The 21,756-nt window shown below is 36.0% G+C and overlaps 2 protein-coding genes across 6 annotated transcripts; both read left to right on the top strand.

The window, feature by feature from the left end:
- Positions 1–6,630: 6,630 nt before the first annotated feature.
- Positions 6,631–10,602, top strand: LOC113730545 (vacuolar cation/proton exchanger 3). Of its 5 annotated transcripts, none has more exons than XM_072079205.1 (11): positions 6,631–7,203; positions 7,586–7,656; positions 7,786–7,814; positions 8,098–8,294; positions 8,539–8,760; positions 9,013–9,135; positions 9,243–9,359; positions 9,448–9,501; positions 9,741–9,881; positions 9,973–10,088; positions 10,185–10,602. In XM_072079205.1, exons 1-10 carry the CDS (start codon positions 6,937–6,939, stop codon positions 10,084–10,086), a joined length of 1,335 nt encoding a protein of 444 aa, XP_071935306.1. In that variant the 5' UTR covers positions 6,631–6,936; the 3' UTR covers positions 10,087–10,088; positions 10,185–10,602. The 5 variants fall into 5 exon arrangements, with proteins under 5 accessions (XP_071935306.1, XP_071935298.1, XP_071935312.1 ...); XM_072079197.1 differs by having other exon boundaries at positions 6,632–7,203; positions 9,973–10,063; XM_072079211.1 differs by having other exon boundaries at positions 6,632–7,203; positions 7,589–7,656; positions 9,973–10,602.
- Positions 10,603–19,029: 8,427 nt separating this feature from the next.
- Positions 19,030–20,205, top strand: LOC113742834 ((S)-8-oxocitronellyl enol synthase CYC2-like). Its single transcript, XM_027270837.2, has one exon. The coding sequence runs from the start codon at positions 19,033–19,035 to the stop codon at positions 20,197–20,199; it is 1,167 nt and encodes a 388-aa protein (XP_027126638.2). The 5' UTR covers positions 19,030–19,032; the 3' UTR covers positions 20,200–20,205.
- The last annotated feature ends 1,551 nt before the right edge of the window (positions 20,206–21,756 follow it).

The following is a 21,756-nucleotide window of genomic DNA, read 5'->3' as shown; positions in this document are numbered from 1 at the left end:
TCTGGATATATTTAAGGGTTTTTTCTGGATATATTGATTTTGTTGGGAATGTAAATATTTGTAAAGGGAGAAAATTCTTGTGAACATATTTATTTCATAGAGAAAGGCAAAATTTGCGGGGCTATATAAATTTCGTAGAAAAGGGGTTTGGACAAAAGCGGTACATGGAAAAAGGAACGCAACTAATATATGCAGGATTATAGTATAGAAACTGTTAATATCAGACAAGTGAGTGGATGCATTTAATGTAGATTAGATAGTGAGATACAGTTGATGTGAAAAGAATAAAGCAAAATAGTACCAATCCAGTTGGATGAATAGCACGTGGCTATAAAGCAGCGTGAATATCAAAGAAACACGTAGGCACATTAAATGTTGATTAGACAATGGAAGAGCTGAGTAATTTAAAACCTGGAATAATAGTACCAATCCAGTTGGATGAATAACACGTGGCTATAAAGCAGGCTCAATATCAAAGAAACGTGTGGGTACATTAAATGTCAATTAGACAATGGAAGAGCTGAGTAATTTAAAACCTGGAATATAGAAGGAAACAATCTTTTATTTTTTGAACAAAATATCCAATTAAATATCATTTTTTTAAAAAAATAAATGCAATGTTCCAAAGAAATATCATGAAAGCAAGATTTTTGAAAGACACCAGAAATGGTTTACATTTTTGAAAATAAGCACGTCACTAACCATGACTTTTATGGATAACCATTTTTGGGGACAAAAATGCCTGTATTCATATCCATTTACAGATGAACATGTAATTTATTATGATTGCGTATCTGTTATATCTATTTTATGTCACCCAATGTTAAAACTTGAAAGGTCCATAGTAATAATTCAATATAACCCATAACTTCATGTAACTTAAAAGAAACAGATATTGTAAAGCGGCATAATTGAAAGATAATTGAAAGCGGCATAATTGGAGCAAATTTTTCTGGATATATTTAAGGGTTTTTTCTGGATATATTGATTTTGTTGGGAATGTAAATATTTGTAAAGGGAGCAAATTCTTGTGAACATATTTATTTCATAGAGAAAGGCAAAATTTGCGGGGCTATTTAAATTTCGTAGAAAAGGGATTTGGACAAAAGCGGTACATGGAAAAAGGAACGCAACTAATATATGCAGGATTATAGTATAGAAACTGTTAATATCAGACAAGTGAGTGGATGCATTAAATGTAGATTAGATAGTGAGATACAGTTGATGTGAAAAGAATAAAGCAAACTAGTACCAATCCAGTTGGATGAATAGCACGTGGCTATAAAGCAGCGTGAATATCAAAGAAACACGTAGGCACATTAAATGTTGATTAGACAATGGAAGAGCTGAGTAATTTAAAACCTGGAATAATAGTACCAATCCAGTTGGATGAATAACACGTGGCTATAAAGCAGGCTCAATATCAAAGAAACGTGTGGGTACATTAAATGTCAATTAGACAATGGAAGAGCTGAGTAATTTAAAACCTGGAATATAGAAGGAAACAATCTTTTACTTTTTGAACAAAATATCCAATTAAATATCATTTTTTTAAAAAAATAAATGCAATGTTCCAAAGAAATATCATGAAAGCAAGATTTTTGAAAGACACCATAAATGGTTTACATTTTTGAAAATAAGCACGTCACTAGGCATGGCCACGGTTGCAGAACCAACGGTTGCAGAACCAACGGTTCTGGTTCCAGAACCGCCGGTTCTGGTTCTTCAACGAGGTAGAACCAGAACCGCACCATATAAGATGGTTCTGGTTCTGGTTCCAGAACCGGCGGTTCTGGTTCCAGAACCGCCATCTTCAAAGAGGTAGAACCAGAACCGCATAGTTCTGATTTCGATTCCTTATGGTTCCGGTTCCGGTTCCGTATGGTTGTTTCTTTCTTCCGTTGAGAGCCCGAGGACCTCTGTGCAAGTCAGGAGCCCCCGAGAGCAAAAATTGAAGAAGCTCCCTTTTTTCTCTTCGAATACAAGCTTTTTCTTCCGAGCCCTTTTTTGCAAATTTTTCCTCTTGGATCCGTTGAGAGCTTGGTCAAAAGGTTGTGGTGGATCATGATGATCATCATGATGTCTCTACTTTTATTATTTTTTATATTAATTATTTTTAATTTTTTTAACGGTTCTGGAACCGGCGGTTCTGGTTCTATTTTTTAGAGAACCAGAACCGGAACCTTTATCCAAGGTTCTACTACGGTTCTGGTTCCACGGTTCTGGTTCCGGTTCTGGTCCGGTTCCAAACGGTCCGGTTCCCGGTTCCAAATGGAACCATGGCCATGCCTACACGTCACTAACCATGACTTTTATGGATAACCATTTTTGGGGACAAAAATGCTTGTATTCATATCCATTTACAGATGAACATGTAATTTATTATGATTGCGTATCTGTTATATCTATTTTATGTCACCCAATGTTAAAACTTGAAAGGTCCATAGTAATAATTCAATATAACCCATAACTTCATGTAACTTAAAAGAAACAGATATTGTAAAGCGGCATAATTGAAAGATAATTGAAAGCGGCATAATTGGAGCAAATTTTTCTGGATATATTTAAGGGTTTTTTCTGGATATATTGATTTTGTTGGGAATGTAAATATTTGTAAAGGGAGAAAATTCTTGTGAACATATTTATTTCATAGAGAAAGGCAAAATTTGCGGGGCTATATAAATTTCGTAGAAAAGGGGTTTGGACAAAAGCGGTACATGGAAAAAGGAACGCAACTAATATATGCAGGATTATAGTATAGAAACTGTTAATATCAGACAAGTGAGTGGATGCATTTAATGTAGATTAGATAGTGAGATACAGTTGATGTGAAAAGAATAAAGCAAAATAGTACCAATCCAGTTGGATGAATAGCACGTGGCTATAAAGCAGCGTGAATATCAAAGAAACACGTAGGCACATTAAATGTTGATTAGACAATGGAAGAGCTGAGTAATTTAAAACCTGGAATAATAGTACCAATCCAGTTGGATGAATAACACGTGGCTATAAAGCAGGCTCAATATCAAAGAAACGTGTGGGTACATTAAATGTCAATTAGACAATGGAAGAGCTGAGTAATTTAAAACCTGGAATATAGAAGGAAACAATCTTTTATTTTTTGAACAAAATATCCAATTAAATATCATTTTTTTAAAAAAATAAATGCAATGTTCCAAAGAAATATCATGAAAGCAAGATTTTTGAAAGACACCAGAAATGGTTTACATTTTTGAAAATAAGCACGTCACTAACCATGACTTTTATGGATAACCATTTTTGGGGACAAAAATGCCTGTATTCATATCCATTTACAGATGAACATGTAATTTATTATGATTGCGTATCTGTTATATCTATTTTATGTCACCCAATGTTAAAACTTGAAAGGTCCATAGTAATAATTCAATATAACCCATAACTTCATGTAACTTAAAAGAAACAGATATTGTAAAGCGGCATAATTGAAAGATAATTGAAAGCGGCATAATTGGAGCAAATTTTTCTGGATATATTTAAGGGTTTTTTCTGGATATATTGATTTTGTTGGGAATGTAAATATTTGTTAAGGGAGCAAATTCTTGTGAACATATTTATTTCATAGAGAAAGGCAAAATTTGCGGGGCTATATAAATTTCGTAGAAAAGGGATTTGGACAAAAGCGGTACATGGAAAAAGGAACGCAACTAATATATGCAGGATCCAGGCTAAAATCCGAAATAAAGACAGGAGCAAAGGAAAGCAATCAAGTGCAGAGACAGGGAAAAGACAGAAAAGGCCAAAATCAGCAAGACAATTGCAATGGAACCGAGAGACAAGGGCATAATCGGAATAAAAAGAGCGTAATTCAAGAAAATCAGAGCAGCAGCGCGGCGAACAATGACCGGCAGAATCGATGAAAAGACACAAAGGTCCAAAATCAGCACCCCAATTGCATGGAAACCCGGACAATTCACTGTAGATGGGGCTTCCGGGCTTTATGTAGTTTAAGATAAGATAAGATACACAAGCTTGTCAATTGGCTAAGTTCTATTCCAAGAAAGCGGTACCGGGGAATGGGGGTGTGGGTAACGGATTTCACGAGCAAAAAATTTGGCCACTGGCTCGCGTGTGTGGGAGGAGAACTCGGGAAGGAAATTTCGCGTAGCCTTGGCAAATCTGACCAGCGTTCAAAGTGACGTTTATGGTACTTGTTGTCCCGACTGTGGACTTGAAAATTCTAGGAAGCTTCTCAAGAATTTAAAGCACGAAGAAATACTACTGCTGCTAGTTCTGCTCTGCATGTCTTTATTTTGATGGTTGGTTTACTTTCATTATGTCCATGATTACGGGCTTTGATTGAGTTATTTGTTTGATCTTTCCACTCTCAGGAGTATTATTTGGTTTAATCAGGGAAAAGAAAAGAGTCGAGAAAGAAGTAATTGCCTAATTGCAGATTTATAGCTAAGCTAGTGAAACTTGCTCGCTAGTATTGTTGCTTTGGATACCCCTTTTTATGCTTTAGGTGTTACATTTTCTGTCACCTTACATGTCGGTGATGCATTACTCTCATGACCTATATCAGCCGTTAATCGGATATTAAATAACGAAAGAACGTGTTATTTACTTGTATATCTGAAATATACTAATCTAGTACGGTTATAAGTGGCAAACAAATCTATTTAACTAAATTTATTTATATCCGTCTATGAATAGATGAACATGTATATCTTAAGTTTCTACATATGGATGGGTATAAATGGGTTATCCAATAATACTCATTTAATAAATGAGTATTATTGGGTGGCTTATTATCGGATAATTTACCAAATCTAATTAACCCAATATTTAGAATTATCTTTCCCAAGTCTTATCTTTTCCCCAACTCATTTAGAAGAAATTTGAGGCCTGCGTCTAATTATTGAACTCATTGTTGGAAACTTTCATGCATTAATATTGTTGAAACCTTGTATACAGTGGAATGTTTTATTTTTTAGCCTTAACAAACATTTGATGCATTTTTCACGCAGATACATTTTTTTTTGCAGATTCTTCATTTTGTCATAATGTTAACTATTTCTGCTTCATTATTATTATTATTAGCATTATTATTTGTTGGTTTTATTTTATCATTTTATTTTCTTGTAGTTTGTTAACTTGCTTATTTTTCTTCATTACCAATTCATGGCAAGTTTTAGCCTCCTTTCCTACCTTTCCAAAATAAAATTTTAAATTTACACACGAAAAAATGCAAGGGGTTCAAAGTTTTTGGATTAAAATTTTATATTAACTTTCATAGTACTTAGTTCAAAATTTTATATTCTTATTGTTCAATTAGTAAATAGCATGTAATTTTCTGACATAGAGCATGGAGGGGAAAAAATTGGTAATTAGATTTATTGAGCATTATAAGTAAATATTTAAAACTAATAATGGGTGCAAAGGGTAGTATAAATTGATAATTTAGTTTGCAAACATAAATTTAAATGAATTTACAAAAAGTTAAAATAAATGGGTAATTGGGTTACCCAACTCATTTTTTTTATTTATCCATTTATACCCATCTAATTAAATAGGTACAAATGAGTTGATTCACTTAAACCCGTTATTCATTTTAACCTGTCCAAATTTTGACGCCTTTAAGTACGGTATATACCACAAAATTTTTTTTACGGTATCCAAAAATTAGATAAGTCATCCAATGAAACTCACATATCTACTGAATCATTTAGCACATGGCAGATTTAGTTACAGGTCTCTAGCGGCATCCAGGTTAACAGGCATCAGCTGCTTCCCTTGAAATGGAAGCAATTAATGCTGGTGGTCTGCAGTGATCGAGAGGAGCTTGCATACACATTGCAATGCTTATTTCTGCCCAGCATGATTCCAAGTGGATACCTTTGAACTAATCCTGATTTACAGGACTAATACTTCAATATGTGACGGATTTGGAGTAGTTTGGGTCATTCTGACAAGTTTTACAAGAGGAAGTGTCGAAAATAGAAGTTGGAGCTATAAATAGAAAATTTCTGAGAGTATTTATTAGATGCACTGAAGTCAATTCCCTTCTGTAAGATCATGACTTTTAATGTTTTTACTTTTAATTTTGACAAACAGTTGGCTGCTCAAGTTTTGGCCTGCGCAAGCGATAATTCAAAACTTTGAATTGCCAAATTTCGCTATATGTTTGATTAGCAACTTAACTTTTGTGGCAATTCACATTGATATCTGCACAATGCAAGATCCATACTGTAGTAGCTAAGTAGAGTTTCAAAGACAGAAATGGTTGGACTTGGATCAGAGGGAAGGATCGAGAACGAAAACAGACAGGAATAAAAGGAAACTGTTGGCTTCTGGTGACAATTCTAACCACTGATTAGACCAGTTTACCGGCAGCAATATACGCATCAAAGTGGCAACATCGCATTGCGCGAGAAACCCTGAAGAGTCGCAGTCATTATATTATATGATCCTTCTGCTATTCTTGTAGTAATTTGTAGTGTGGGTGGGATATTCTTCAAGCAATTGTCCAATACTCGACTAATTAGTTTTTCTCCACAAGATAAACAACGGCGCTGATTTCCGACTAACCTTTGAGCAGCAGTAGTCTAAACTAGACTAATTACTGCCTCAACATCTCAGCCCATTGATCCGTGCGAGAAAAACTGTGCTATTATAGGTTTACGCAACGTAAATCCCATTCGACTACGTGGAAACCATGCAAAAGATAGAAAGAAACCAATATTGCGGGGAGGTTCCAGGAAACTTCCTCCATCAGCCTCCTAATCTTGTCCTTTCTCATAAACATTAATAAAAGTAACCGAATACTCGTAACCAGAGGCAAACGATACTTGGCTTCTTTTGCCTACCGAAACCGATCGAGTGATGATGCCAGTACTAGCACTGCTCTGGTACAAAACGTAAAACAAGCTAGGAGTTAAATCTATTTAAGAAACGATGGCTTCAATGCAGGAACAGAACTGGGATTTGGAGAGTGGAGACTGTATACAGAAAGAGACTAGCAGCAGCAGCCAGACGCCATCCAGCAGCATTTTATCATCTTCTTTTCTGCGGAGAAGACCGAATCAAGAAAGGCCTCCCGTAGGGATGTTTAAACAATTCTTGAATAATCTGCGATTGGTTTTTCTTGGAACCAAACTCTGTGTCCTCATTCCAGCCATCCCTTTGGCCATTCTCGGTCAGTGTTATGGTTTCATGACAAGAGTAAGTTGGGACATGTGTAATTATTCTGGTCATCTCCCCATTTTTATGCCATTCCCCCCCCCCCACCCCCCCTTCCAGTGTCTTTCAATTTCAATTTATGTACAGATAGATATATTCATGCATGAAATCTGTTTTAAAAACGGTATAGCAAGAAAAATTGCAATGGCACACCAAGAACAGATCTTTTAAACCATAGAACATAGCCATTGAACACGGTAACAATCACGATTTATCGTTTCTTGTCGCGCGATTTATCCTTATTCTTTTCCAGTCCTTTTTTATTGAATTATTCCCCCTCACATTGTGCGAGTAAAATGTTAATGCTTCTCGATGTCCTTTTGGGCATTAATTTGTTTAATTGCCTTTCTTGACAAATAATTAGCAGCAGTGGATATTTGCGTTGAGCCTGCTAGGCCTCGCCCCACTTGCGGAACGTATGAGCTTCCTAACTGAGTAAGTTCGGTTTCCTTCGGTGCACTACGTCATTTGGTACTAAACTGCTGGCCTTTTTTTCGACTTGAGCTGACAATTATTTCCTTTTGTTTTCGGCTGGCTAAACCAATGACATAATCAATTCCAAAGGCAAATAGCATACTTTACCGGTCCAACAGGTATATATGTTACGATATCCACTGCCGATTTATCACAAAGATAATATATAGTAGTGGCAATTCACTATTTATTTTTATCACAGAGACTAATGAACAAAAATTATATAATTAAAGTAATAGTAAGAGTACGTTGTGATTGATAAAAATGGGAGTGCAAATAATAATATATTTTTTCGCAATTATATTACCTCGTACGTTTATTCATTTTTCTTCTCAAAAAAATAGATGAGATCATTGCAGGCCTTAATTTGACATGTGTACGTAAATGTTTGCATGCATGCAGTGGGAGGCCTGCTGAACGCAACATGTGGCAACGCAACAGAGCTTATACTTGCCTTGTTTGCTCTTCGCGAAAGGAAGATACTTGTTTTGAAATACTCTCTTCTGGGTTCCGTCCTTTCAAACCTTCTTCTCGTACTGGGGTCCTCTCTTTTCCTTGGAGGCTTGGCCAATCTTAAGATGGAACAAACATTTGACAGGGTACGTATAAGATGAGATATAACAACTGTTGCCGAAGAAAACTAGATAATTACTAGGCTACACCTGCAGGTACCATGAAAATTGTTGCACCCGTAATCCCTTACAATAATAGTATGGAATAGATAATATAGGGAGGGAAAAAAATTAAGTGGGTTTTCTTGCCTGTTATCCCCATAATTAGTCCATAGTATCAGATTCTTCTCTAGTTTTAGTTGTAATTAATTTTAATTTTGGATAAACGCAGAAGCAGGCTGATGTAAACTCACTTCTTTTGTTGCTGGGACTGCTTTGCCATGTGCTTCCGCTGATTTTTGGGAACTCTGTAGAACCACAACTACTTGATGATATGGACCAAAACTCGGTCGTTTGGCTGTCGAGAACCAGCGGCATTTTAATGCTTGTGGCCTATGGGGCTTACCTCTTCTTCCAATTGAGAACCCACAGGCAGTTCTTTGAAGCTGAAGGGGTAATTGTTACGATATCCGCATAAATTCTTGTCTGGGAATATCAAATTAAGTTCGATAAGGGTTGGAAAGGTCCCAAAAAGAAGTCATTTCTAAGTAAATGGCTATTGAAACTTCTCACCAAAAAAAGTAAATAAGTAAAGAAAACCGTCGAAAAAGGGATCACTACCCTTTATCACAATTTGTCAGTTCCCAGAAACTAATCTGTATTTTGCCGGGTTGAATTGATGATACTATTCCTGTTACATTTGTAGGAAGATGAAGATGAATTGTCCGAAAATGAAGCAGTGATAGGCTTTTGGAGCGCCTTCATTTGGTTAGTCGCGATGACAATAATTGTGGCTATTCTGTCCGAGTACGTTGTGGGTACAATTGAGGTACATATACATATATAATCCGCATAATTTGCTGCGGAATAAAGCAAACTTTTTTTTTTTTCATGAAAACAAAGAAGTCACTACTATATATTGCTTCTCTCGATCAGGCTGCATCAGATTCTTGGAAAATCTCCGTGAGCTTCATAAGCTTAATTTTGCTTCCAATCGTTGGGAATGCAGCAGAACACGCAGGATCAGTCATATTTGCTTTGAAAAATAAGCTGGTAAATTTTACTAGCTCCTAACACATTGCCTTATAACTATTCAGCAGCTAATGTAGCATCCTCATGCACATTTGGGATGCATGCGCAGGATATAACTTTGGGAGTCGCCTTGGGATCTGCAACTCAAATTTCGATGTTCGTGGTAAGGAACAGAAAATCACAAGTGATATGAAAAATATTATTTGCACTCCCGCTATCATTTTATTATATAGTTTACATTTATTGAATTATATGATAAAATAAATGGTGAAAGTGCAACTAATAAAAAATAAAATATTTCCTTGGGTAGATAAACGCTTCCCTACTTGATCATTGCATGGGTTTTTTTCGGCCAGAGAAATTAGCTGGTTTAATTGAATTGTTAATTTTATGAACTTGAAGTCCTGGCACAACTCCGCCCTGCAGGTTCCAGTCAGCGTTATAGTGGCATGGACAATGGGAATCCCAATGGATCTGGATTTCGGCCTTCTTGAGACTTCTTGTCTCGGTTTTTCAATCATACTCACAGCTTTCACCTTGCAGGTAATCCAATCGAATCGGTCCATGTACATTTAGTTCTTATATATGTTCATTCTACAAATTGTGATGCACATAAATGTTGTCATCTGTGTAGGATGGAAATTCGCATTATATAAAAGGAGTGGTTCTTTGTCTGTCCTACGCTGTAATTGCTGCTTGCTTCTTCTTTCACAAAATGCCAGCCAGTGAGTCCCTCTACCAAAGATGAAAGTAGGATGCTTTTCTAGTGACTATTACTAGCTAGTTGTCTTTTACCTATGTATAATCCAACTTCTTTTTTTTTTTTCCCCCCTTTGTCATTGCTAGATCCAACCAAAGCCGGTATGTGAGAGAAATCAATTGGTATCTCGGTTGCATAAGCCGGTTTCGCCCTACCAAAGGGAGCTTAATTTGTTGTTAATATGAAAACTTTGGATTGTAATTTTTTTTAATTGACAAAAAAAATTCAGTTTAAGGATTAATGTGGCGAGAAAAAAAAAAAACCAAAAGACTCATCAGCTCAAAGAACATGGGATATAGGAGGCATCGATCGGTGGCGCGCAGACGAAGAATACAACAATTTCTGTAATAAGACCTGGGGAAGTAAGAACTTTCGACGTGTCAGGAACAAATTAAATTTGATAATATTGTACTCGAGGCAGCCCAAGGCATCTTTTCTGGGTATTGCCTCTATGAGCTGGTCACATTGTACTTTAACATTGACGAAGAACTGCTTTTCCATCCACCATAACGGAGCATGTATCTGTCTGCTTGTGACTTGATCCCTCGTAGATAAAACTGGACCTAGCCGTCAAACAAACCTATTTAACTACATTTACTCGTATCTGTCCATAAATAGATGGATATGAGTTTCTTAAATTATTGCATATGGATATAACTGGATTATCTAGAATAACCCAACAAACCCAATTAACCTCCTCTCTTCCCCCATCTTTTTGTTTTTCAAAAATTTCATTTTGTCATGATTAGACCTGACAATTTTGCTCAAAATCCAATAACCCACCCAATCCACCCACTAATTTGAGAGATCGGGTTGGATAAGTTGGGTATTGGGTCAATTTTGGGTTTAATAATAAAAATCCACATATATGTTGAGCGATTTGGATATTTGTATTGGACACCCATTACCATTTATGTTGGACATCCATTACCCAACTTAAGTTAAAAAAAATAAATTAACAAATTAAAATCAAGAAACAAGAAAAGACTAGCGACTATGTAATGAAGCCAAATGTTGGATCAAGCAAAACATCCCCTGGCCAAAGTTGTATTCGGCAGACTTGTCCAAGTCTTATCTATAGTTGCTTCCTATTCCATGGCTTGAACTTTTCTATAATATATACATATTAGCATAGTAGCATTTACAATTTGTGAATTGTTGCAAAGTAATAATTGCAGACATTATATCATATCATATTAGAAATTAGATTTTTTTTTTTTTTGTTTACATTCTTTTCAGGCGTACTGCTTTAGTCATCATGGTGACATCCTAACATGCATCCTAGACTATATTGAAGCCAGATATGATCAACTAAAAATCCCTGCAAATTGTTGTTGTATCCAACTTGGACCAAAAATTGTTGTTTTGGTCTCTTAGTTTGGACCAAAGCTATACCCAATTTGAAAATTCTTACTTGTATAAAAAATAATGAGTTCATCCAAGCAATAGTGTGTATTTTAGTGCATTTATATGTGTAAAAATAAGGTATTTCAAAAGAACTTAAGAAGTGGGTGTGTATTTGTATTTGTGAGTGTTTTAGTGTATGAAAATATGTCTATTTATGTAAAAATATGTTTATGTGTGCGAATTTTTTTTTTATAAAAATGTATTTGTGAGAGTTTATGTTTCAAAATCTATTAATTAATATATTAGATCATATTTGGGTCATGGGATTGAAATAATCCAATATGATCCAACCCAAAATTAACCCAATCTAAAGTTGGGCGGGTTGGGTGTAACCCATTTAAATGAAAATCCAATATAACACCGCCTAACCCGTCCAATTGCCAAGTATAGCCATGATGTTAAATACTTTTGTTTCATTATTATTATTATTTGTTAGTTTTATCTTATCATTTTATTTTATCTTAGTTTGTTAACTTACTCATTTTTCAGCATTACCAATTTATGACAAGTTTTAGTCTCTTTTCTTACTTTTCCAAAATAAAATTTTAAATTTATACACGAAAAAATGCTAGAGATTCAAAATTTTTGGATTAAATTTTTATGTTAACTTTTATAGTACTTAGTCCAAATTTTTATATTCTTATTGTTTAATTATTAAATAGTATGTAATTTTGCGACATAGAGTACAGATGGAAAAAAAATTTGATAAATAGGTTTATTGAACATTATAAGTAAATATTTAAAACTAATAATGGGTGCAAAGGATGGTATAAATTGATAACTTAGTTTGTAATAATGAATTTACAAAAAAGTTAAAATAATGGGTTATAAATGGGTAATTGGGTTATCCAGTTCTTTTTTTGACTTACCCATTTATACTCATCTAATTAAATGGGTATAAATAGATTGACTCAATTATATCCATTATCCAACTCAAACCTGCTCAAATCACCCATTTTGACACCTCTACTTGCAACTAGGACAAGTGGACTGTGAGTTTAGATCGGACATTAATTAGATCAATGGTTCAGATCAATTTGCCATGTCGTATCCATGAAATTTTGTGATGCCTAGGCCATGAATTCCAAATTATAACTGGCTGAACGCTTGTTGCAAAAGGTGTCAAATGATTAAAAAAAGAAAAAGGGCTTGAAGTTCCTTGAGATGTGATTCGTGGAGAAAGGGCTTTGTACGCTGAGCATGGAAGCATTTTCCGTGACAGACAAGTAAAACATTATAGAGTATGTGATTGTTTTTACGTATGGTTGCAAATACTCAAGATTCGCATATGGTTTTCCTCATTCCTCAATTACAATTGTAATGAGAAAGAATTTGGTGATAGTTTTTATTGGCAAGGATTAAAAACATAAGACCATGTAAACAGATGAGAAAAATATAATTTTGGTATCCAAACTTTGATAGATGAACAGTTTTAATTCTCAAACTTTGGACAAAAATAAATTTGGTACCCAAACTTTTAACTTTTGAATACATTTAGTACTTTTGACGGTTTTTTCCCAAATAACTGCTCGAAAAAGTCACGTGATAGTCACATGTCTAATAACTATTAATAAAAAATTGCCATAAAATGTAAAATATCTTTTTGATAAAATTATTAGTTCTTAAATTCAGTACTTAGTATCAGAAAGATATTTTTCTTGATAAAATTATTAGTCCTGAAATTTAGTATTTAATGTCCAAAGGAAATTTTACATGACACTTAGTGCCAGAAGAATATTTTACATATTTTGGCATTTTTTTATATAATAGTTGTCAGACATATGATTATCACGTAACTTTTTTGGATAATAATTTGGAAAAAATCCAATAAGGGTACTAAATGTGTTCAATAGTTAAAAAAATTGGGTATTAGATTTGTTTTTGCCCAAAATTTAGGGATTAAAATCACTCATGTGTCAAAATTTGGGTATCAAAACTATAAACGGATTTGGTCCATCTGCGAGCATAGGCCCATGGTCCAATTTAAGTAACTGAATGTTGGAAGTTCTTTCAGTACCGAACGGGCAATATACACATGCAATAAAATCTTCATTCGTTGTACGGATTCTTCCAAAATGTGCAATCATTTTTCGTCTGCTATACACCTGATCATCTACCAATAGACCGAGATCTTGCTAGTCTGGTATCAAAATCAATCTTTTGAAAAAAATTAAATTTTGCACCCAATTTGGGATTACTCCTTTTCTTTTTCTTTCCAATATTCCCTCTGCTGTGGGTTTTATCATGTCTAGCCCTTGTTGGTTGAACAATCATGTTTAGAAGTCGAACAAAAAGACGTAAAAAGATTTTCAGCTGGTAAGATCCATGACCACAACGCAAAGCAATGTGACAAACTGCATGGTTAATTATGTGGGTACGTCAACCTGGAGAAGCAATAGGGCAACGCAGGATATTCGGATTATCATGATCCCCAGTGGTGGGCGCGGGGTCGGGTACCCGCCCCATTCACCATTTGGCTGACCCGACCCGCACCTTGCGAATCAGTCATTTTTTAATTCTTATCCGCCTCGCATATCAGCGGGTATTCTATAATCGGGTTGTGACGCCCCGAAAGATACGTGTGAGAACCCGAAACATTTTATATATTTTCGAGACAGTATTTTGTTTCCTTGTCTATAATTTTATGCCTTTCTTCAATATATTAATTTCCTATACATTTATTGCAAGGGAATATAGTTTTCCAACCATTTTTCTAGTACAAGTTAGTCCAAATTAATTTTGAAGTGCGTTTTGAACGTGGGACCCGCTAGTGCGGTAAATGCAATATATTTTTGATAACTTGTTGGAGTTTTGTATTAAGTGATATTATTTTGCAAGATGTTAAGAGATAATTAGATGTTACTTATATGGATTATCATTGGAGAGACAAAAGATAAGTTTTAAACCAAAAGGTGACAAGTGTCACCATCCAATTCACCCTTGGACTTTTGACCAAAATATTTATATCTTCTTAAAGCTAATTTTGACCAAATATTTCTTCATTTTAGCTCCTTGGCTGACTCTCTCTCTCTACAAGAAAAGGAAAGAAAGCTCTCAACTTGTTTCTTCAATTTCTTGCTTGGATCTAGCAAATCAACCGTTTAAACTTCCAATTTCTCCATAAAAACCCTTAGTTTAGTGGTTATGAGGTTGGTTGTGAAGTGGTTTGGAAGAAAGTGGTGCTAAGTTGCTTCCTTTCTTGAGGTTTCAAGGTGAGTAGCTAATGGATTCCTTCTTTCGTCTTGATGATGTCAAATTAATGGTTTGTATTGGTTAAAGATGTGATTTTATGGAAGATTGGCACATGAATGCATGAATTTCCAGATTAGGGTTTCCCGATTTTCGCCGGATGATTTTTCGGTACGGAGCAAGGATCAAATTTGGTGATTAAAAGTGACTTTTAAGTGAGAAATAATATGTGATTAGGAGCAATGATATAAGGTTAGTGAATAGGAAGTAAAAACCCTAGTACGGGTGTTTTAAAGAAAAACGGTGTGAACCGACGTGTACCGCACACTACCGATTGAACACACCACTGGACCACCACTTTCTTACCACATGAACTCATTGATATTTGAGCAAAATATCCCTTCATTTCCAGCTGCCTTTGACCGAAATTTGTGGCAAAAAATGTAAGGGAGAGAGAGAAAAATTTGCATGGCTTTGGTGGCGCCAAGTGTCACCACCTCATGGCTCCTTAATTAATTTTTTTTCTTGCCTTTTTATCCTTCACTTCAGCCATCTTTCTTCTTCATTTTTTCTGGTCTTGGCCAAGCAAGAGAGAGAGAAAGGGAGAGCAAGAGAAAACAAATTCCTTCTTGATTTACACCAACCAAGTACTAAAATCGAATTCTAAACCGATTGATTGTAAGTTTGGAAGCTTGGGAAGCTAAGGGAACCAAAAACTTCAAGAAATAGTGGAGGATCACTCTTGCAAGCCTTCTTTTTGAGGTATAAAATCTGATCTATGACTTTGATCCTTTTATTCTTGTTTAAGATGTTAAATAGTCCATGTTTTGGGTTTGATTACAAGTGATGCAAGTTGTTGTGGTGATTTTTGGATGAAATATGTAAGTTAGAGTTTGATTAATTTCTGCCTAAACTTGTTGTATAGTTAGTATATGTTGTATATAAGGTTATATAGGGGGTTTTAGTAGCAAGTGTAGTAAGAAATTAAGAAAACTATCATTGAAACCAAAAGATTTCAGATTTCTGGAAATTTTCATCCTATTCTACCCGTTTTTATTGCCCTATGTTAGAGGCCGAATTGGCCTTAGTACAAAACATGAAAGTTGTATAGAATGATGTTTTCTAGTTGCCTGTAAATTTTCATCCCAATCCAAGCTCGGTAGCCTGAGATAAGATGGAAATACCCAGACTGGTCTAGGTAGGAGTTCAGCGAACAGGGTTGTCTTTTCACCCAATCTGATCGTGACTTTTCATCATGATCCTTACCGAATTAGATTTTGGCCAAAACATGAAAGTTGTATCCAAGGGTATAAACTAGTTGTCTACAAAATTTCAGCTTGATCTGACCACTGTAGCATGTGAAATGACCGAAATACCATTGACTGTCCATGAAACCTGTTTCGCGCCCAGAATTCTGTTTTCGTGTAGTTTTTCATTTTTGATCATGAAAATGCATGAATTGTCCTTGGAGGTCTTCATAAGAAATGTAGGGTTGTGTTTTAGTTTCGAAACACCATAAGATACACTTCAGTCGGACTTCGGTAGCCTGAGTTATTGCTGTTTAACAATTGTGCAGTTAGCCAACCTGTTTGTGAGATTCTGGTTTCGTATATTTCAATTTTGACTTAGATACATTGCAAACTGGACTATGTGACCTTCTGGAATATTGTAGCTCTATCTCTTAGCTTCGAAACGGTGTATCTTACACCTCCATCCGATCATCGTAGTGCCAATGGTGCCAAAACCGCTAAATGACATTAAATCTGTTTTCGGGTTTAGGGCTTGGATTCGGACAAGATAATGGTATATGACGGATGGGTTCTGAGTCGTGGAGGTGAGTGACCCTAAACTGTTACCAAAGTTACTTATGAACCGTTTCTTGCACTATTTACTTGATTGCATATCATGAGTGCTTGCATGTGGCCTATGACATCGTTTGGCTTAAATGAGTACTTGGAATTTGTGTGATGAACACCAACGTCTCCACCTCTATGTACTGTTCATCTGGAGCAAATGGCTCCCCCTCTGACTGTTTACTGTTAAATGTTTGTTTGGAGCGTTGGGTGTTTAAGTACAATAATTTCACTGGCTCACGAGAGCAATAAATGTACATTTGATCTTAGAATCATGACATCACTGAAATGAACGACTGTGAAACTGATTTGCTTACCGATTTTATTGGTTACTCGCTGAGCTTTTAGCTCACCCCCAAAACTACTTTTATTCCCTTCCACAGGGCTCGAGACGAAGGAAGTGCTTGTAGCACGTATTTATGTGACCGGATGGATTATCTCATGTATGGTTTGAGTTTTGGATTTCATCTTGTGTAATAGTGGTTATTAGGGATTGTATGAACGTTTGGACTTGAGTGGGTTTGTGATATGCAACTCTTGGAGAATTTGATGTATATTTGATTTTTATATTATAAATTAATTGAGGACTGTAGTGAAAAACTGAGTCCCGGCGAGAGCTGGACAGACTGTCCGCCGAACCCTGGGGTACGCCTTAGGGGGAGGTGGGGCCGTCACACGGGTACCCGCTGAGATAGGGTCGGGTCAACGGGTACCCGTCTCTTCCCATTTATCATTTAATTAAAAAATGATTTATATCAATTTAATTTTATATTTTACACATTCATTTAAGATTTAACAAATGTTTTTTTCTAAAAAAAAGTTTCTCACCAAGAAACAAGCATGTGAAGAAAATATAAGATAAAGGAAAAAAATTAAAAGAATTCAAAATCAATAAAAGTTTGAAATAAGTACCACAATTTTTAATATATATGTTCCACTTTAATTAAACTTTTTTCTATAAAATATAAGATCATGACATCTACAAATGAATCTTATAAATAAATTATAGTTTCTTATATTTGTAATGCAATTTGTTCAATAAAATTACTTATTTAGTTCTTATTATTTTATAGTGTGTGTATAAAAATAAAAATAAAGTAAAAAAAAAAATATATATATATATATATATATGCGGGGCGGATCGGGTACCCGCGGATTTTTAATTATGTGACCCTAACCCGCCCCGCATCTTAGCGGGTGCCCGACCCTCTTTTGACCCGATCAAATAATAAAAATCGAATATTCTAATTTTCGGATCGAATCGGATATAACGGGTTTTCGGGTTAGCGGATAATTTTGCCCACCCCTAATGATCCCATGACTAACTTGTAAGAAAGTGGGCATATCGCCTAGCTACTTCTATTAGCTAGAGGACACATTGTTAGAATAATTCTAGTCTAATAGAAGCGCAGGCATGATGATTAATTGTGGTCTTCACTTGAGAAATGTTAAAGAAACTCAATTGGCTAGTCCTAGAAGTATGTTAAAGAAGCTAAAGATCCTCATTAATTAGTTTAGATCATCTCATATATAGCTGACCATATATATCCAATTCCTTCGTTCAACCAGGGGAAAAAAATTGGAATTTGGAAGTCGGTACTTAAATTAAAATCCTCCAACCTTTGAACTTAAGAAAAATTAACTCGAGTTTTTATGGTTATGGTGACCTAAATCAACAAGCACTGACTGGATGGCATCAACAACTAACGTACGTGTTTACATGTGCGGGTGCATGATATGGCAATTCGCTTGATTCAGGTGAAGATTATTTAACTCATGCTTTCAAACAATTATGGTGCATCACAAAATATGGCGTCTAAATTGTTGTGCCACCAACACATCCACTGCCACATAAGTAGACTAACAAAGCCAATCGGCCTACTTTTCCCATGTATTATTAAACAAAGCCAATTCTACTAGTTATGTGATGCTATATATGGATTGCAAGTTAAACAAATCTATTGTCAACATTATTGTCAGTCTGTCCCTATCTTGATGCCCTGTGTTTAGCTTCTTTTTTTTTTTTTTTTTAAAAGAAGAGGATCTTTAGCTTTAATAATGGTTGTAACTGTAATGCCAACAAGGTAACGGCTGGTGTCACCATCTGCCTCCCCAAGAGCCATTCAACAAGGCTTTCTCGCCGCAATGACAGCTTGTCCTTTACTTAATTCATTTCTGAAGCGACTAGTATTCAAGAACATTAACCCCCAGCTTAGCCAGCTGATGGGCAAATGAGTGACTAAATTATTATGCATGTACACGTAAGGGGCGGGGTTGAAACTTGAAATCTGTCTAGAATGAAACCCTTCCTGCAAGTAAGGAGCGATTAACGAGGGATTTGAATTAGGTGCAGAAGCCTCTTAAGTGGTGGTTAAGGGTAAGGAACCAGCATTAATGCCAGATACCCTATATATAATGTGGATGAGATCATTATAGAGTGTACTAGTGTGTCGTGAAGAAAAAGGCCATCCCAGTTACATGAAGCATGGCTATCAATGACTCCAACAACAAAATAGTAGGCGTCCCTGTTAAATGTGTAGCGGTTATCTTCGGAGTCACGGGGCTTGTGGGGAAAGAGCTTGCGAGGAGGCTTCTTTCTTCATCCAGCAAGCGCCAATGGAAGGTATACGGTATAGCTCGAGCACCCCAGATTAAAGAAGCCCTCCAGAATCCAAATTACCATTTCGTTTCATGTGACCTCCTGAACCCTTCAGAAACTCGGCAAAAGCTTTCTCCATTAGATGATGTAACACACATCTTTTGGGTCACCTGGGCAAGCCAATTCCCCATAGATAGCCCCGAGTGTTGCGAGGAAAACGAGGCTATGATGTCCAATGCCTTGAACGCTATCCTCCCAAGAGCCAAGGCATTGAAGCACGTTTCTCTCCAGACGGGGACTAAGCATTACATTTCATTGCAAGAACAGCCTAATGCTAAAGAAGTTAGTTACTTTGACGAGCAATGTCCTAGGGTGGGCACCGGACATAACTTTTACTATGTCCTAGAGGACTTGCTCCAGGAGAGACTTGGAGGAAAGATTCCATGGTCGATTCATCGGCCGGGTTTCATCATGGGGTGTTCTCATAGATCCTTGTACAATTTAGTTGGTAGTTTGTGCGTCTATGGTACCATTTGTAAGAAATTAAATCTCCCATTTTTGTTTGGGGGGACAAGGGAGTGCTGGGAAGAAATGTCCATTGATGCCTCGGATGCTAGGCTCGTGGCTGAACAGCACGTCTGGGCAGCCACCAATGAGGCAGTACAATCCCCTCGTGGCCAAGCATTCAATGCGATCAATGGATCAGGTTTCACGTGGAAGGAGATATGGCCAGCTATAGGTACGAAATTTGGGTTGTCCATGGAATCATTAGCAGGCTCTGATGCCATGTTCGATCAAGATTTCATGTTTTCTTCGGCTATGGCTCAAAAGGGAGGACTTTGGAAAGAGATAGTAACGCAAGAAGGTCTAGTCCAAACGGAGATGGAGGAGTTGGCAAATTGGGGATTCCTGGACGTTTTGTTTCGATTCCCAAGAAAAATGTTAGGAAGCCGACACAAGGTTGATGGACTTGGCTTCACGGTGAGGTTCCAAGCTTTGGATTCAATACTCTACTGGATTGACGTCATGAGGCAAGAGAAGCTAATTCCATGACAAGAAGAAGAGGGCCTTTTTGCTTCTTAATAATAAAGATTGCCAAAATGAATTTTAAGTGAGAGGTGCTTGACCACTAAGTGGCTGTTGTAGAGTACAACAAGTATATGGGAAATTTTTTTTTTTTTTTTTGCGGTGGGTAGAATATTCTGTTGATTTGCTCTATGCTGTTCCTGTCTTTTTTTTTGTAGTGTAAAAAGAATGGACGGGATTAAATCGAACTTGTCAAAAATTATTGTTGATGTCTGCAGGCTCTCTTATTTAATGCCTCCTTGATTTACTGATCTGGTCTCTCACAAAAAAAAAAAAAGTCAACTATGACCAGTTTTTAGCCGTCTCCTCGGGAAAACCTCCAGTTCCTGTTTCAAGTGGAGGAACACCCACAACTATTCTTCGAAGTCCAAACAAATGCCAATTGTAGGCTATTTATAGCCGCGCGCGGAAGCGCTTCTTTTTAGTCAAATGTGAATTTTGCTTTTGTATAATCGAAAGCAGAATTTCTCCATTACATTTGAAAAAAAAAAAGAGACAAGTAACGCAACTTGAGGTAATGGCATATTTGAACGAGTAAAATCTCAGAATGTATCATCCATTGACTTTCTTTACTAGTGAAATGAGAACCAATCGAAGTTCCCTAATTGCTTACGACTGAAGTGTCTCGACAATTTTTATGGCAGCCTTATTCTTCACAGGTACTCTAGAGTAAAAGTCCCAACTTGCCGGTACACAAACAAAACAAAACAAAACGTAAGGCCATATTGTAAATATAATGAAACTAATTAATGTTTAAATTTTCCAAAGTGAGACTTTGAAATTTGCATGTGTAGAGCTCGTTCGGATTGGAGTTTCTGAGAGTTCTTTATATGAAAAGTTACACACAGTGACAATGTAATCTATGTGAGATGAAACATAATTGAGAAATGTGTCAAAAAGATATTTCAAAAATAACAAATTGTTAGTTTTCCTATGATATTGTGGTTCTAGATTGATTCAAGGGGTATGATTTTTTATTAGATCTACATATTGTAAACACTTAAATATTAATTCAACGGATATAATTTTTATTAGGTCTTCATATTGAGTATTGTAAATACGTATTTAAATATCAAAAAAATCAATTATACCTTCTCTCTCTCTTTTATTGGGGTGCCATTAGTTGTCATATGTAACCTCGTTTCTTAAGGGTTGAAATTCAGACAATCTTGCGGGTGAAAATGTGAGCGTATTTGCCTCTGATCTGAATCGTATTGGATGGTGCCTCGTAGCCTTTTTACAGCTTCAAAATTCTCAAGCAGAAGCCAAGAATAAATAGCCTGATACATTCTAACAATCCGAACTGCTTCAACCACTCTTCGCGCCGACGGTTGGACAAAAGATTTTTTTTTTTTTTTTTTTTTAAAAAAGGAAGGTACATAGAGGGTACCTTCATAGTGAATAACTCCGATGCGTTGCGCAATGGTTGATTAACATTTCCACAATTTTGTCATTATTTACAAAAGGTTAAAATATAGTCGCTCTATGGTAAAAATAAATAAATAAATAAAAATTCTTGAACAT

Source organism: Coffea arabica, chromosome 1c, assembly GCF_036785885.1.
Source record: "Coffea arabica cultivar ET-39 chromosome 1c, Coffea Arabica ET-39 HiFi, whole genome shotgun sequence".
Taxonomy (NCBI): Eukaryota; Viridiplantae; Streptophyta; class Magnoliopsida; order Gentianales; family Rubiaceae; genus Coffea; species Coffea arabica.
The sequence above is the reverse complement of the archived record's forward strand: the minus strand, read 5'-3'. Positions and strand labels throughout refer to the sequence as shown.

What these genes read in the sequence shown, in the direction of transcription:
- LOC113730545 (XM_072079205.1), top strand. Translation starts at nt 6,937, where the DNA reads ATGGCTTCAATGCAGGAACAGAACTGGGATTTGGAGAGTGGAGACTGT. An exon ending in TGGAACAAACATTTGACAGG is followed by an intron (nt 8,295 to 8,538) that starts GTACGTATAAGA and finishes GGATAAACGCAG; the next exon opens with AAGCAGGCTGATGTAAACTC. An exon ending in TCACAGCTTTCACCTTGCAG is followed by an intron (nt 9,882 to 9,972) that starts GTAATCCAATCG and finishes TCATCTGTGTAG; the next exon opens with GATGGAAATTCGCATTATAT.
- LOC113742834 (XM_027270837.2), top strand. Translation starts at nt 19,033, where the DNA reads ATGGCTATCAATGACTCCAACAACAAAATAGTAGGCGTCCCTGTTAAA.